The 15,000-nt window shown below is 40.3% G+C and overlaps 1 protein-coding gene across 5 annotated transcripts in view; it reads left to right on the top strand.

Annotated features, from left to right (window-relative positions):
• The window catches only part of dock4b (dedicator of cytokinesis 4b), a 334,184-nt gene that overhangs the window by 268,155 nt on the left and 51,029 nt on the right, over positions 1-15,000 (top strand). For all 5 annotated transcript variants that reach the window (XM_061914568.1, XM_061914566.1, XM_061914565.1 and 2 more), the window contains 2 exons: positions 6,292-6,411; positions 10,635-10,756. In XM_061914568.1, the coding sequence (XP_061770552.1) occupies positions 6,292-6,411; positions 10,635-10,756 (242 nt within the window). The remainder of the gene's footprint in view (positions 1-6,291; positions 6,412-10,634; positions 10,757-15,000) is intronic.

The raw sequence follows: 15,000 nt of genomic DNA, 5'->3' as shown, positions 1-15,000 counted from the left end.
TACTGAAGACGCCGCACCGATCCGCCTGTCGATCTCACCATCCACTCTTCCCTCACTCGTGAACAAGACTCCTTGGGCAGGGGTAGGGAACCTATGGCTCGCGAGCCAGATGTGGCTCTTTTGACGACCGCATCTGGCTCTCGGATAAATCTGAGCTGACTTTGCTCAGCACGATAAATACTGAATAATTCCACTTGTAATCAAAAATAACGTTCAAAATATAAAACATTCTTATGCATTTTTATGTTCAAGAAGTTGCGTTAATGGTAAGAAGTAATTTATTCATTATTGGTTAATGCGGGGCTTGCACTCTTGGGCGTTCTTCATGAGAGCCTGTTCCAGGGTTACAATATTTTTTTATTTTTCAATAAGTCTCTTAGTTGCTTTCCAGCATTTGTCTTTTTCTCTTTCGTTCTCGCTCTCTCCTGGCTGCTGCTTATAAACCGAGCGACAGGTGATTATAAAACAAGGCCCAGCTGGGCCATCTACGCACCTGTCGCTGATTTTGAGGTCGGCCCTGGCAACACCCCGCTTCGCTGCAGGCCCGCAGGCCACGCCCCTCCACAGTTAGCTTCAGAATAACAATGTCTTTCCTATTATACTCTAGAAACGTTGGTATTACTTGAAAATGCACGCGTTAAGTTGTGTTCAGTGTTGAAAAAAAATATTATATGGCTCTTGCGGAAATACATATTAAAAATATTTGGCTTCTTGGCTCTCTCTGCCAAAAAGGTTCCCGACCCCTGTCCTAGGTAGTTGAACTCCTTCACTTGGGGCAGGGTCCCCCCCCCCCCCCCCCCCCTCCCAACCTGGAGGTGGCACTCCACCCTTTTCCGGGAGAGAACCATGGAATCGGACTTGGAGGTGCTGATTCTCATTCCGGTCGCTTCACACTCGACTGCGCCTCGAAATTCTGTCCATAAAAGTTATGAACAGAATTGTCTTTTATGTTTTAAATTTTTATTATAGTATTTTTTTAGCCTTTAACAAATTAGCTGGGGGCCACAAATGGCACTCGGGTCGCACTTTGGACACGCCTGTTGTAAATGAATACAAATTATCAATCAATCAATCAATGTTTATTTATATAGCCCCAAATCACAAATGTCTCAAAGGACTGCACAAATCATTACGACTACAACATCCTCGGAAGAACCCACAAAAGGGCAAGGAAAACTCACACCCAGTGGGCAGGGAGAATTCACATCCAGTGGGACGCCAGTGACAATGCTGACTATGAGAAACCTTGGAGAGGACCTCAGATGTGGGCAACCCCCCCCTCTAGGGGACCGAAAGCAATGGATGTCGAGCGGGTCTAACATGATACTGTGAAAGTTCAATCCATAGTGGCTCCAACACAGCCGCGAGAGTTCAGTTCAAGCGGATCCAAGACAGCAGCGAGAGTCCCGTCCACAGGAAACCATCTCAAGCGGATCAGCAGCGTAGAGACGTCCCCAACCGATACAGGCCAGTTGTCCATCCTGGGTCTCGACTCTGGACAGCTAGTACTTCATCCATGGTCATCGGACCGGACCCCCTCCACAAGGGAGGGGGGGACATAGGAGAAAGAAAAGAAGCGGCAGATCAACTGGTCTAAAAAGGAGGTCTATTTAAAGGCTAGAGTATACAAATGAATTCAAATTAAGAAAATAAGTATTTTTCTTCATGTATGGCAGTTTTTGTTCAATTTTATTCGTCATTTTATTTCATTTCTTCACAATTTTTTTTTCCCTGACAAAAGGAATATGAGCCGTGTACGTGCGCTAAATAAGGTGATAAATGGAGTTTTAATTGAAACTCTCAGATGCTGCGTGTTAATTGAACGTTCACACGATGTACTCGATGCAAAGCAAACATGTCAAGTTATATCGCCGGAATGTGGCGTCCTCTAATAATAATAATGCTAATAATATATTGATGGTAATGAAGGCACGAAGCAACAAGCGAGCGGCAGGACGGGAGAGGACACATCTGTTTGCGTGTTGATGAGCAGGCGGCGTATGTGGAGCACGGATATAGAAAATGTAGGCGGGTGACGAGGTTGTCGCAGGGGAGGTCAGGAGAAGAAGAAAACAAAGGAAGGAGGAGATGTGTTGCTTTCACTTCACTGCACATCATTACACGTCTTTGGCAGAAACATGGAGGGCGAGAGTTGAATAAAGTAGTGCACAACAAATCTCACACTTTCAACTAAAAGTCAGTTCCTTTTCTTTCTTACATTCCGTAAAAACAAAGGGAAAAGACTTTGAATCCTTATTTGATCCTTTTATAGTTTTATACAATTTCAAAGGCCTACTGAAATGAGATTTTCTTATTGAAACGGGGATAGCAGGTCCATTCTATGTGTCATACTTGATCATTTCGCCATATTTTTGCTGAAAGGATTTAGTAGAGAACATCCACGATAAAGTTTGCAACTTTTGGTCGCCAATAAAAAAAGCCTTGCCTGTACCGGAAGTAGCAGACGATGTGCGCGTGACGTCACGGGTTGTGGAGCTCCTCACATCTGAACATTGTTTACAATCATGGCCACCAGCAGCTAAAGCGATTCGGACCGAGAAAGCCACGATTTCCCCCATTAATTTGAGCGAGGGTGAAAGATTCGTGGATGAGGAAAGTTAAAGTGAAGGACTAGAAAGTATCATGCTAGACCCGCTCGACAACCATTGCTTTCGTCCTCTCCAAGGTTCTCATGGTCATCATTGTCACCGACGGCCTACTGAAATGAGATGTTCTTATTTAAACGGGGATAGCAGGTCCATTTTATGTGTCATACTTGATCATGTCGCCATATTGCCATATTTTTGCTGAAAGGATTTAGTAGAGAACATCCACGATAAAGTTGGCTAATAAAAAAGCCTTGCCTGTACCGGAAGTAGCAGACGATGTGCGCGTGACGTCACGGGTTGTGGAGCTCCTCACATCTGAACATTGTTTACAATCATGGCCACCAGCAGCTTGAGCAATTCGGACCGAGAAAGCCACCATTTCCTCATTAATTTGAGCGAGGGTGAAAGATTCGTGGATGAGGAAAGTTAGAGTGAAGGACTAGAAGAAAAAAAAAAGGCGAGGGCAGTGGGAGCGATTCAGATGTTATTAGACACATTTACTAGGATAATTCTAGAAAATCCCTTATCTGCTTATTGTGTTACTAGAGTTTTAGTGAGATTATATGGTCGTACCTGAAAGTCGGAGGGATATGGCCACGGGTGTGGTGACCGTTAGTGTTTCTGAGGGAAGCCACGTTGTAAACATTGTTTACAATCATGGCCACCAGCAGCTAGAGCGATTCGGACCGAGAAAGCGACGATTTCCCCCATTAATTTGAGCGAGGGTGAAAGATTTGTGGATGAGGAAAGTTAAAGTGAAGGACTAGAAAGTATCATGTTAGACCCGCTCGACACTCTCCAAGGTTCTCATGGTCATCATTGTCACCGACGGCCTACTGAAATGAGATGTTCTTATTTAAACGGGGATAGCAGGTCCATTCTATGTGTCATACTTCATCATTTCACCATATTGCCACATTTTTGCTGAAAGGATTTAGTAGAGAACATCCACGATAAAGTTTGCAACTTTTGGTCGCTAATAAAAAACCTTGCCTGTACCGGAAGTAGCAGACGATGTGCGCGTGACGTCACGGGTTGTGGAGCTCCTCACATCTGAACATTGTTTATAATCATGGCCACCAGCAGCTAGAGCGATTCGGAGCGAGAAAGCGACGATTTCCCCATTAATTTGAGCGAGGGTGAAAGATTTGTGGATGAGGAAAGTTAAAGTGAAGGACTAGAAAGTATCATGTTAGACCCGCTCGACATCCATTGCTTTCGTCCTCTCCAAGGTTCTCATGGTCATCATTGTCACCGACGTCCCACTGGGTGTGAGTTTTCCTTGCCCTTATGTGGGCCTACCGAGGATGTCGTTGTGGTTTGTGCAGCCCTTTGAGACACTAGTGATTTAGGGCTATATAATAATAATTCTAGAAAATCCCTTATCTGCTTATTGTTTTACTAGTGTTTTAGTGAGATTATATGGTACCTGAAAGTCGGAGGGGTGTGGCCACGGGTGTGGTGACCGCCAGTGTCTCTGAGGGAAGCCACGTTTCTCGACGAGGCGAAGCGAAGGCAGCCGGTAGGGCCGGGCTGAGCTTCTTTTTTCCCCTCCTCCATGGTGGAAGCATTCCACGTTCAGAGGCGGCCGGTCGGAGGAGGTAAAAGAGTCCGAAGTTACCTCTTTGACAGGTGCACGAGGAACGACGCGAGCTCCGCTCATGTCTACGGTAAGAGCCGACTTATTACCACCATTTTCTCACCGAAACCTGCCGGTTGACATGTGGTAGGAAACCGTGTTCGCTTGACCGCTCTGTTCCATAGTAAAGCTTCACGTCATCTTTCGGGAATGCAAAAAAGGAAACACTGGCTGTGTTTGTGTTGCTAAAGGCAGCCTCAATACACCACTTCCCACCTACATCTTTCTTCTTTGACGTCTCCATTATTAATTGAACAAATTGCAAAAGATTCAGCAACACAGATGTCCAGAATACTGTGGAATTGTGTGATTAAATTAGACGACTTATAGCTGGGATCGGGCTGGAACAAAATGTCCGCTACAATCCGTGACGTCACGCGCACGCCTCATCATACCGCGACGTTTTCAACAGGATACTTCGCGCGAAATTTAAAATTGTGCGCGGATCAATCGTCCTGTCCCCATGTGCGCGTGACGTCACGGGTTTGTGGAGCTCCTCACATCTGAACATTGTTTACAATCATGGCCACCAGCAGCTAGAGCGATTCGGAGCAAGAAAGCGACGATTTCCCCATTAATTTGAGCGAGGATGAAAGATTCGTGGATGAGGAAAGTGAGAGTGGAGGACTAGGGAAAAAAAATTGACTTAACGGTGGGAGCGTTTTTAAATTCAAAATTCAACCGCAAAAAATTAAGAGAAAAACTAGCTAATTTGAATCTTTTTGAAAAAAAAAAATAATAATTTATGGAACATCATTAGGGCCCTGCGATTAGGTGGCCACTTGTCCAGGGCGTACCCTGCCTTCTGCCCGATTGTAGCTGAGAAAAAAATGAAAATTAAATTTGGAAACATAGTTTATCTTCAATTTTGACTCTTTAAATTCTAAATTCAACCGCAAAAAATTAAGAGAAAAACGACCTAATTTGAATCTTTTTGAAAAAAAATAATAATAATAATTTATGGAACATCATTAGGGCCCTGCGATGAGGTGGCGACTTGTCCAGGGTGTACCCTGCCTTCCGCCCGATTGTAGCTGAGAAAAAAATGAAAATTAAATTTTGAAACATAGTTTATCTTCAATTTTGACTTTTTAAATTCTAAATTCAACCGCAAAAAATTAAGAGAAAAACTAGCTGATTCGAATCTTTTAAAAAAAATAAAAAATGAAAATTTATGAAACATCATTAGGGCCCTGCGATGAGGTGGCGACTTGTCCAGGGTGTACCCCGCCTTCCGCCCGATTGTAGCTGAGATAGGCGCCAGCGACCCCAAGAAAAGGGAATAAGCAGTAGAAAATGGATGGAACATCATTGGTAATTTTTCCTGATTAAGATTAATTTTAGAATTTTGATGACATGTTTTAAATAGGTTAAAATCCATTTTAAAATAAGATTTCGATTTGATTTTACAGATTTTCTTGATTTGCCAGAATAGTTTTTTAAATTTTAATCATAATAAGTTTGAAGAAATATTTCACAAATATTTTTCGTCGAAAAAACAGAAGCTAAAATTAAGAATTTTAGCTTCATTTTATTATTTATTATTAGTATTAGTATTTATTATTCTTTACAATAAAAATTAAAAAATACTTGAACATTGATTTAAATTGTCAGGAAAGAAGAGGAAGGAATTTAAAAGGTAAAAAGGTATATGTGTTTAAAAATCCTAAAATAATTTTTAAGGTTGTATTTTTTCTCTAAAATTGTCTTTCTGAAAGTTATAAGAAACAAAGTAAAAAAATAAATGAAGTCAAGACCAAGTCTTTAAAATATCGTCTTGGATTTTCAAATTCTATTTGAGTTTTGTCTCTCTTGGAATTAAAAATGTTGAGTAAAGCGAGACCAGCTTGCTAGTAAATAAATACAATTTAAAAAATAGAGGCAGCTCACTGGTAAGTGCTGCTATTCGAGCTATTTTTAGAACAGGCTAGTGGGCGACTCATCTGGTCCTTACGGGCGACCTGGGCACCACATTGGTGACCCCTGGTCCAAACTGTCGACAGGCTTCCATTTTTCAAACATTAAAGATGTCATTTGTTGCAGGCTCACATTCTGGAGTACGGCCTGGCTGTCCACGAGAAGGTGGTTCCCCAGGACATGAGGCCCCTGCACAAGAAGCTGGTGGACCAGTTCCATCTCATGAAGTCCAGCCTGGGCATACAGGTTTGTGCCACATCATTGAAAAAAAAAAAAAAGCCTTAAACCAAGGGTGTCCAAAGCCACACATTCTGCAAAAGTATTGCAAAAATAATCAATAAAAACATTGATAGTGTTGCAAAAAAAAAAAACATTTATTAAGAGGTAGAAAATGCATGGATGGATTTAAAAAAAAAAGTGGAATGAGGTGAAATCTAATGAGAAAAAGTGGCAATGTTGACACAAAGCTGCCATGAAGGCAGTTTTTTGTTCCTTTTGTCTTTATTTTCTTTTTTTTCCGCCCCCAAAAAAAGGACAAAAAAATGTATGTTATAATCAATCAATCAATGTTTATTTATATAGCCCCAAATCACAAATGTCTCAAAGGACTGCACAAATCATTACGACTACAACATCCTCGGAAGAACCCACAAAAGGGCAAGGAAAACTCACACCCAGTGGGCAGGGAGAATTCACATCCAGTGGGACGCCAGTGACAATGCTGACTATGAGAAACCTTGGAGAGGAGCTCAGAAGTGGGCAACCCCCCCCCCCTCTAGGGGACCGAAAGCAATGGATGTCGAGCGGGTCTAACATGATACTGTGAAAGTTTAATCCATAGTGGCTCCAACACAGCCGCGAGAGTTCAGTTCAAAGCGGATCCAAGACAGCAACGAGAGTCCCGTCCACAGGAAACCATCCCGAGCGGAGGCGGATCAGCAGCGTAGAGATGTCCCCAACTGATACACAGGCGAGCGGTCATTCCTGGGTCTCGACTCTGGACAGCCAGTACTTCATCCGTGGCCAAGGGAGGGGGGACATAGGAGAAAAAAAGAAAAGAAGCGGCAGATCAACTGGTCTAAAAAGGATGTATATTTAAAGGCTAGAGTATACAGATGAGTTTTAAAGTGAGACTTAAATGCTTCTACTGAGGTGGCATCTCGAACTGTTACCGGGAGGGCATTCCAGAGTACTGGAGCCCGAACGGAAAACGCTCTATAGCCCGCAGACTTTTTTTGGGCTCTAGGAATCACTAATAAGCCGGAGTCTTTTGAAGGCAGATTTCTTGCCGGGACATATGGTACAATACAATCGGCAAGATAGGATGGAGCTAGACCGTGTAGTATTTTATACGTAAGTAGTAAAACCTTAAAGTGCACAGGAAGCCAGTGCTGGTGAGCCAGGACAGGCGTAATGCGATCAAACTTTCTTGTTCTTGTCAAAAGTATATATAATGAATTATTACGTAAAAATGATCACTTTAAAATGTTTTATGTGGAAAAAATATTGCATATGTTGTGTGGTTGCCATATAAAAACATCAAAGTTTGGACAAAAGAGCATAAAACAAACAAAATAATAGTTCAAACTTAAAATCGACAGATATGTCTCAAGTTGATCTTGAAATTTAAGTGTTAAAAGTAAGAAAAAATTATAAAAATGTATCACTTTATGAGTGGGGAACCTTTCGGATCTTAAATATATTTAGTAGGATTTTATTGAACTTTTCACTGTGATTACTCCAAAATAATAAATCATTAAAATCAATTGATCTTTGAGGGCTTTAATTGCTAAATAAAGGAACTCTCCTGAAGGAATCAATAAAGTACTATCTATCCATTTAAGTCAGGTGTGTCAAACTCAAATACAGAGTGGGCCAAAATGTAAAACTGAACAAAGCCGCGGGCCAAGGTTGAACAAATGAACCTTTTAATAGGGACCCAAACAAGTTTTGCATTGAATATTGAACAAGCAAGGCTTATATAATCATTAAAAAAATATCAATGGCATATCAAATACAATTTAAATACAAATTGAATGCCTCTTTTCTATTTGCAGCCCATTGAGGTAAATATCAAAATCAACTTTTTCCACAGGCTAATAATACATTTTCAAATAAAATAACAATAACAAATTATTCAAACATTCAAGCCTTGAAGTAGCAAGAGAAAGTGCATGAGTAAAACCTTAACTATTGCTTGTTATTGTAGCGTCCCGGAAGAGTTAGTGCTGCAAGGGGTTTTGGGTATTTGTTCTGTTGTGTTTATGTTGTGTTACGGTGCAGATGTTCTCCCGAAATGTGTTTGTTATTCTTGTTTGGTGTGGGTTCACAGTGTGGTGCATATTTGTAAGATTGATAAAGTTGTTTATACGGCCACCCCTCAGTGTGACCTGTATGGCTGTTGACCAAGTAAGCCTTGTATTCACTTGTGTGTAATATCCGCATATATCACGTGACTGGGTTGGCACGCTATTTCTATGTAGGAAAAGCGGACGTGAGGACAGGTTGTAGAGGACGCCAAAGGCAGTGCCGTTAATGCACGCCCCCAATATTGTCGTCCGGGTAGAAATGGGGAGGCAAGTATGAGTATAAAACCGGCGGGCCAGCTCTAATGTTAATTTCATACTGCCTCAAGGGCCAAATGAAATTACACGGCAGCCAGAGTTTGACACCCATGATCTAAATACTGCATATTTCAGTTTTACTATAAAAAAAAAAGTTGTTTTTGACAGAAAAGGCATAAAACCTTATTTGTTTTACTTCATATCAACCTCAAGTTGATATAGAAATTTACTGTAAGCATTAAATAAAAAATAATAATTATAATTTGACTTATTTCTAACATTTTAGTGACTGAGACCCTCTATGCTCCCCAGAAGCCCTAAGGATTAAAAAAAAAAATCCATATATTTTGTTATGGTTTGAAAATGAAAAATATCAAAATGGCTCCCGTACTGCATGCTTCAATTTTTCCGTGTGCGGCCCTCTGTGGAAAAAGTTTGGACACCCCTGTCTTAAACAGACTCTTATTAGATCTTATTAGACTCTTATTGAAACTGTAACGTTTTATTATTCTGCTCCTTCGCACCCTAATTTGACCCCCTTAACATGCTTCAAAACTCACCAAATTTGACACACACGTCGGTCTGGCAAACCTTCCCAACTTATTAAGCAACCAAACCCCAAAAATGAAAATTGCGCGCTAGCGCCCCCTAGGAAGAAACAAAAAACAGACTGCTTGTAACTTCTGTTAGGAATGTCGTAGAGACATGAAACAAAAACCTCTATGTAGGTCTGACTTAGACCTAGATTCCCCATTAGTAACTTCTATACCTAAATTCAACAGGAAGTTGGCAAAAACCCATTCAAAGCAAAATTTTCGCTAAAAATGCTATTTTTGCCTCTTTGAGCTGTAATTTGACCCCCTTAAAATGCTTCAAAACTCACCAAACTTGGCACACACATCAGGACTGGCAGAAATTGCGATCTAATGAAAAAAACCAAACCCGAAAATTAAAAAATGCGCTCTAGCGCAATTTTTGAATAAAACACAGAAAAAACTGCTCCTAGGAAGAGAAAACAGACAAAACTGCTTGTAACTTCCGGTACGAAGGTCAGAGAGACCTGAAACGAAAACCTCTATGTAGGTCTCACTTAGACATACATTTTAATAATTGACATCTTTCAGTTAACAACAACAGGAAGTTAAAAATTACCCCTTCAAAATAAAAGATTTGTAAACACCCGTCACCTTTTTTCAAACGTTATCTCCTCTGAGCTCGTTTGTCGTTTCGGCTTCAAACTCACACAGGAGAGAGTTTGAACCCTTCGGATTAAAAATTATCGAAAGAGTTTTGATTATTCTCCGGTTTTGATTTGACGCGCCTTCAAAGAACCCCTGGGCAAAATTACCTAAAAAATGACTTTTTTGCCTCTTTGAGCTGTAATTTGACTCCCTTAAAATGCTTCAAAGTGCAAGTTAAAGCTCTACTATGCAAAGCGAAAGCCATTTATCAACAACATCCAGAAACGCCGATCTGTAATTTGACCCCCTTAACATGCTTCAAAACTCACCAAATTTTACACACACATCAGGACTGGCGAAAATTGCCATCTAATAAAAAACCAAACCCCAAAATTCAAAATTGCGGTCTAGCGCCCCCTAGGAAAAAACCCAGACAAAACTGCTTGTAACTTCTGTTAGGAATGTCGTAGAGACACGAAACAAAGACCTATATGTAGGTCTGACTTAGACCAGGGCTTGGCAGCGGCCAAAGGCGGACCCGACCAACGCTGCTTGCAGCTTTAATTCATGAATAGCTATTTGTGAGATGAAAAAAACAACACTTGCATAACATCATTTCCCTTTAAGTAATTAACTGATGTCTTCCCCTCATGAAACTGGTTGTGCAGCGCTCATACGAGAAAGCGTGTCCTCACGTGCAGTTCTGGTCTTTGATCCTCCTCAGGAGTTTCCGGCTTACGTCCGTGCAAGCCCGGTGCATTTCACCAATGGAAGCCCACGTACGTGCAGGAACTCGGTGCCCAGCATCATCAGCCCGGACGGGGGCAGAGTCGCCGCCAGACGAAGGTGAGGACCTGGGATTTGAACCCAAAATGACTCGCGAGACACGTTTCCACCAAGGTTTACCCTCTTTGGAGTAACACATCAAACTACAGTTAAATACTGCTCACAAAATAATGTTAGTTTACAGAAATAAGCGCCTTGTGAGTCGATATGAGTCAGTTTAGAACGGACAAGAATAAAGTTTTTGAGGTATGTTGGAGCTTTTTAAAAGAATGTATGAAAATGGAAAACGTTTTTTTATTGTTTTAATGTTTTTTTAATATGTTTTAAAGTGGGTTCTGTAGGAGGACAAACATGACACAAACCTTCCTAATTGTTTGTTTGTATCAAAGGCCTACTGAAATGAGATTTTCTTATTCAAACGGGGATAGCAGGTCCATTCTATGTGTCATACTTGATTATTTTGCGATATTGCCATATTTTTTATGATTTAGTAGAGAACATCGACAATAAAGTTCGCAACTTTTGGTTGCTAATAAAAAAAGCCTTGCCTGTACCGGAAGTAGCACACGATGTGCGCGTGACGTCACGGGTTGTGGAGCTCCTCACATCTGAACATTGTTTACAATCATGGCCACCAGCAGCTAGAGCGATTCAGACCAAGAAAGCGACAATTTCCCCATTAATTTGAGCGAGGATGAAAGATTTGTGGATAAGGAAAGTTAAAGTGAAGTACTAGAATAAATTTTTAAAAAGCCGGCGGCAGTGGGAGAGTTTCAGATGTAATTAGACACATTTACTAGGATCATTCTGGAAATTCGAGAAAGCGACGATTTCCCCATTAATTTGAGCGAGGATGAAAGATTTGTGGATAAGGAAAGTTAGAGTGAAGTACTAAAAAAAAAAAAAAGCCGGCGGCAGTGGGAGAGTTTCAGATGTAATTAGGCACATTTACTAGGATAATTCTGGAAATTTGAGAAAGCGACGATTTCCCCATTAATTTGAGCGAGGTTGAAAGATTTGTGGATAAGAAAAGTTAGAGTGAAGTACTTAAAAAAAAAAAAAAAAAAAAAGCCGGCGGCAGTGGGAGAGTTTCAGATGTAATTAGACACATTTACTAGGATCATTCTGGAAATTCGAGAAAGCGACGATTTCCCCATTAATTTGAGCGAGGATGAAAGATTTGTGGATAAGGAAACTTAGAGTGAAGTACAAAAAAAAAAAAAAAGCCGTCGGCAGTGGGAGAGTTTCAGATGTAATTAGACACATTTACTAGGATAATTCTGGAAATTCGAGAAAGCGACGATTTCCCCATTAATTTGAGCGAGGATGAAAGATTCGTGGATAAGGAAAGTTAGAGTGAAGTACTAGAATAAATTAAAAAAAGCCGGCGGCAGTGGGAGTTTCAGATGTAATTAAACATATTTACTAGGATCATTCTGGAAATTCGAGAAAGCGACAATTTCCCCATTAATTTGAGCGAGGGTGAAATATTTGTGGATAAGGAAAGTTAGAGTGAAGTACTAGAATAAATTTAAAAAAGCAGGTGGCAGTGGGAGAGTTTCAGATTTAATTAGACACATTTACTAGGATAATTCTGGAAATTCGAGAAAGCGACGATTTCCCCATTAATTTGAGCGAGGGTGAAAGATTTGTGGATAAGGAAAGTTAGAGTGAAGTACTAAAAAAAAGCCAGGGGCAGTGGGAGAGTTTCAGATTTAATTAGACACATTTACTAGGATAATTCTGGAAATTCGAGAAAGCGACGATTTCCCCATTAATTTGAGCGAGGATGAAAGATTTGTGGATAAGGAAAGTTAGAGTGAAGTACTAGAATAAAAAAAAAAAAAAAGCCGGCGGCAGTAGGAGAGTTTCAGATGTAATTAGGCACATTTACTAGGATAATTCTGGAAATTCGAGAAAGCGACGATTTCCCCATTAATTTGAGCGAGGATGAAAGATATGTGGATAAGGAGAGTTAGAGTGAAGTACTAGAATAAATTTTAAAAAAAGCCGGCGGCAGTAGGAGAGTTTCAGATGTAATTAGGCACATTTACTAGGATAATTCTGGAAATTCGAGAAAGCGACGATTTCCCCATTAATTTGAGCGAGGGTGAAAGATTTGTGGATGAGGAAAGTGAGAGTGAAGGACTAGGAAGAAAAAAAAAGGACTATACAGTAGGAGCGATTCAGATGTAATTAGACAAATTTGCTAAGATAATTTTCCCGTCCGGAAGCAAAACCCATTAACTCAATTTTGGTCAAAACTGAGCTGATAATAATTTTTACCAGCAGTAAGAGCAATTCGGACCGAGAAAGCGACGATTTCCCCATTAATTTGAGCGAGGATGAAAGATTTGTGGATGAGGAAAGTTAGAGTGAAGTACAAAAAAAAAAAAAAAAAGCCGGCGGCAGTGGGAGAATTTCAGATGTAATTAGACACATTTACTAGGATAATTCTGGAAATTCGAGAAAGCGACGATTTCCCCATTAATTTGAGCGAGGATGAAAGATTTGTGGATAAGGAAAATTAGAGTGAAGTACTAGAATAAATTTAAAAAAAAGCCGGCGGCAGTAGGAGAGTTTCAGATGTAATTAGGCACATTTACTAGGATAATTCTGGAAATTCGAGAAAGCGACGATTTCCCCATTAATTTGAGCGAGGATGAAAGATATGTGGATAAGGAGAGTTAGAGTGAAGTACTAGAATAAATTTTTAAAAAAGCCGGCGGCAGTAGGAGAGTTTCAGATGTAATTAGGCACATTTACTAGGATAATTCTGGAAATTCGAGAAAGCGACGATTTCCCCATTAATTTGAGCGAGGGTGAAAGATTTGTGGATGAGGAAAGTGAGAGTGAAGGACTAGGAAGAAAAAAAAAGGACTATACAGTAGGAGCGATTCAGATGTAATTAGACAAATTTGCTAAGATAATTTTCCCGTCCGGAAGCAAAACCCATTAACTCAATTTTGGTCAAAACTGAGCTGATAATAATTTTTACCAGCAGTAAGAGCAATTCGGACCGAGGAAGCGACGATTTCCCCATTAATTTGAGCGAGGATGAAAGATTTGTGGATGAGGAAAGTTAGAGTGAAGTACAAAAAAAAAAAAAAAAGCCGGCGGCAGTGGGAGAATTTCAGATGTAATTAGACACATTTACTAGGATAATTCTGGAAATTCGAGAAAGCGACGATTTCCCCATTAATTTGAGCGAGGATGAAAGATTTGTGGATAAGGAAAGTTAGAGTGAAGTACTAAAAAAAAAAAAAAAAAAGGCGTCGGCAGTGGGAGAGTTTCAGATGTAATTCGGCACATTTACTAGGACAATTCTGGAAATTCGAGAAAGCGAAGATTTCCCCATTAATTTGAGCGAGGCTGAAAGATTCGTGGATGAGGAAAGTGAGAGTGAAGGACTAGGAAGAAAAAAAAAAGACTATACAGTAGGAGCGATTCAGATGTAATTACACAAATTTGCTAGGATAATTTTCCCGTCCAGAAGCAAAACCCAGTAACTCAATTTTGGTCAAAACTGAGCTGATAATAATTTTTACCAGCAGTAAGAGCAATCCAGACCGAGAAAGCGGCGATTTCCACATTAATTTGAGCGAGGATGAAAGATTTGTGGATAAGGAAAGTTAGAGTGAAGTACTACAATAAATAAAAAAAAGCCGGCGGCAGTGGGAGAGTTTCAGATGTAATTAGACACATTTACTAGGATCATTCTGGAAATTCGAGAAAGCGACGATTTCCCCATTAATTTGAGCGAGGGTGAAAGATTTGTGGATAAGGAAAGTTAGAGTGAAGTACTAAAAAAAAGCCAGGGGCAGTGGGAGAGTTTCAGATTTAATTAGACACATTTACTAGGATAATTCTGGAAATTCGAGAAAGCGACGATTTCCCCATTAATTTGAGCGAGGATGAAAGATTTGTGGATAAGGAAAGTTAGAGTGAAGTACAAAAAAAAAAAAAGCCGGCGGCAGTGGGAGAGTTTCAGATGTAATTAGGCACATTTACTAGGATAATTCTGGAAATTCGAAAAAGCGACGATTTCCCCATTAATTTGAGCAAGATTGAAAGATTTGTGGATAAGGAAAGTTAGAGTGAAGTACAAAAAAAAAAAAAAAGCCGGCGGCAGTGGGAGAGTTTCAGATGTAATTAGGCATATTTACTAGGATAATTCTGGAAATTCGAGAAAGCGACGATTTCCCCATTAATTTGAGCGAGGATGAAAGATTTGTGGATGAGGAAAGTTAGAGTGAAGTACAAAAAAAAAAAAAAAAAGCCGGCGGCAGTGGGAGAGTTTCAGA

Source organism: Nerophis ophidion, linkage group LG10, assembly GCF_033978795.1.
Source record: "Nerophis ophidion isolate RoL-2023_Sa linkage group LG10, RoL_Noph_v1.0, whole genome shotgun sequence".
In the NCBI taxonomy this organism is placed as follows: Eukaryota; Metazoa; Chordata; class Actinopteri; order Syngnathiformes; family Syngnathidae; genus Nerophis; species Nerophis ophidion.
Note: the sequence above shows the minus strand (reverse complement) of the source record. Positions and strands in the feature narration are given on the sequence as shown.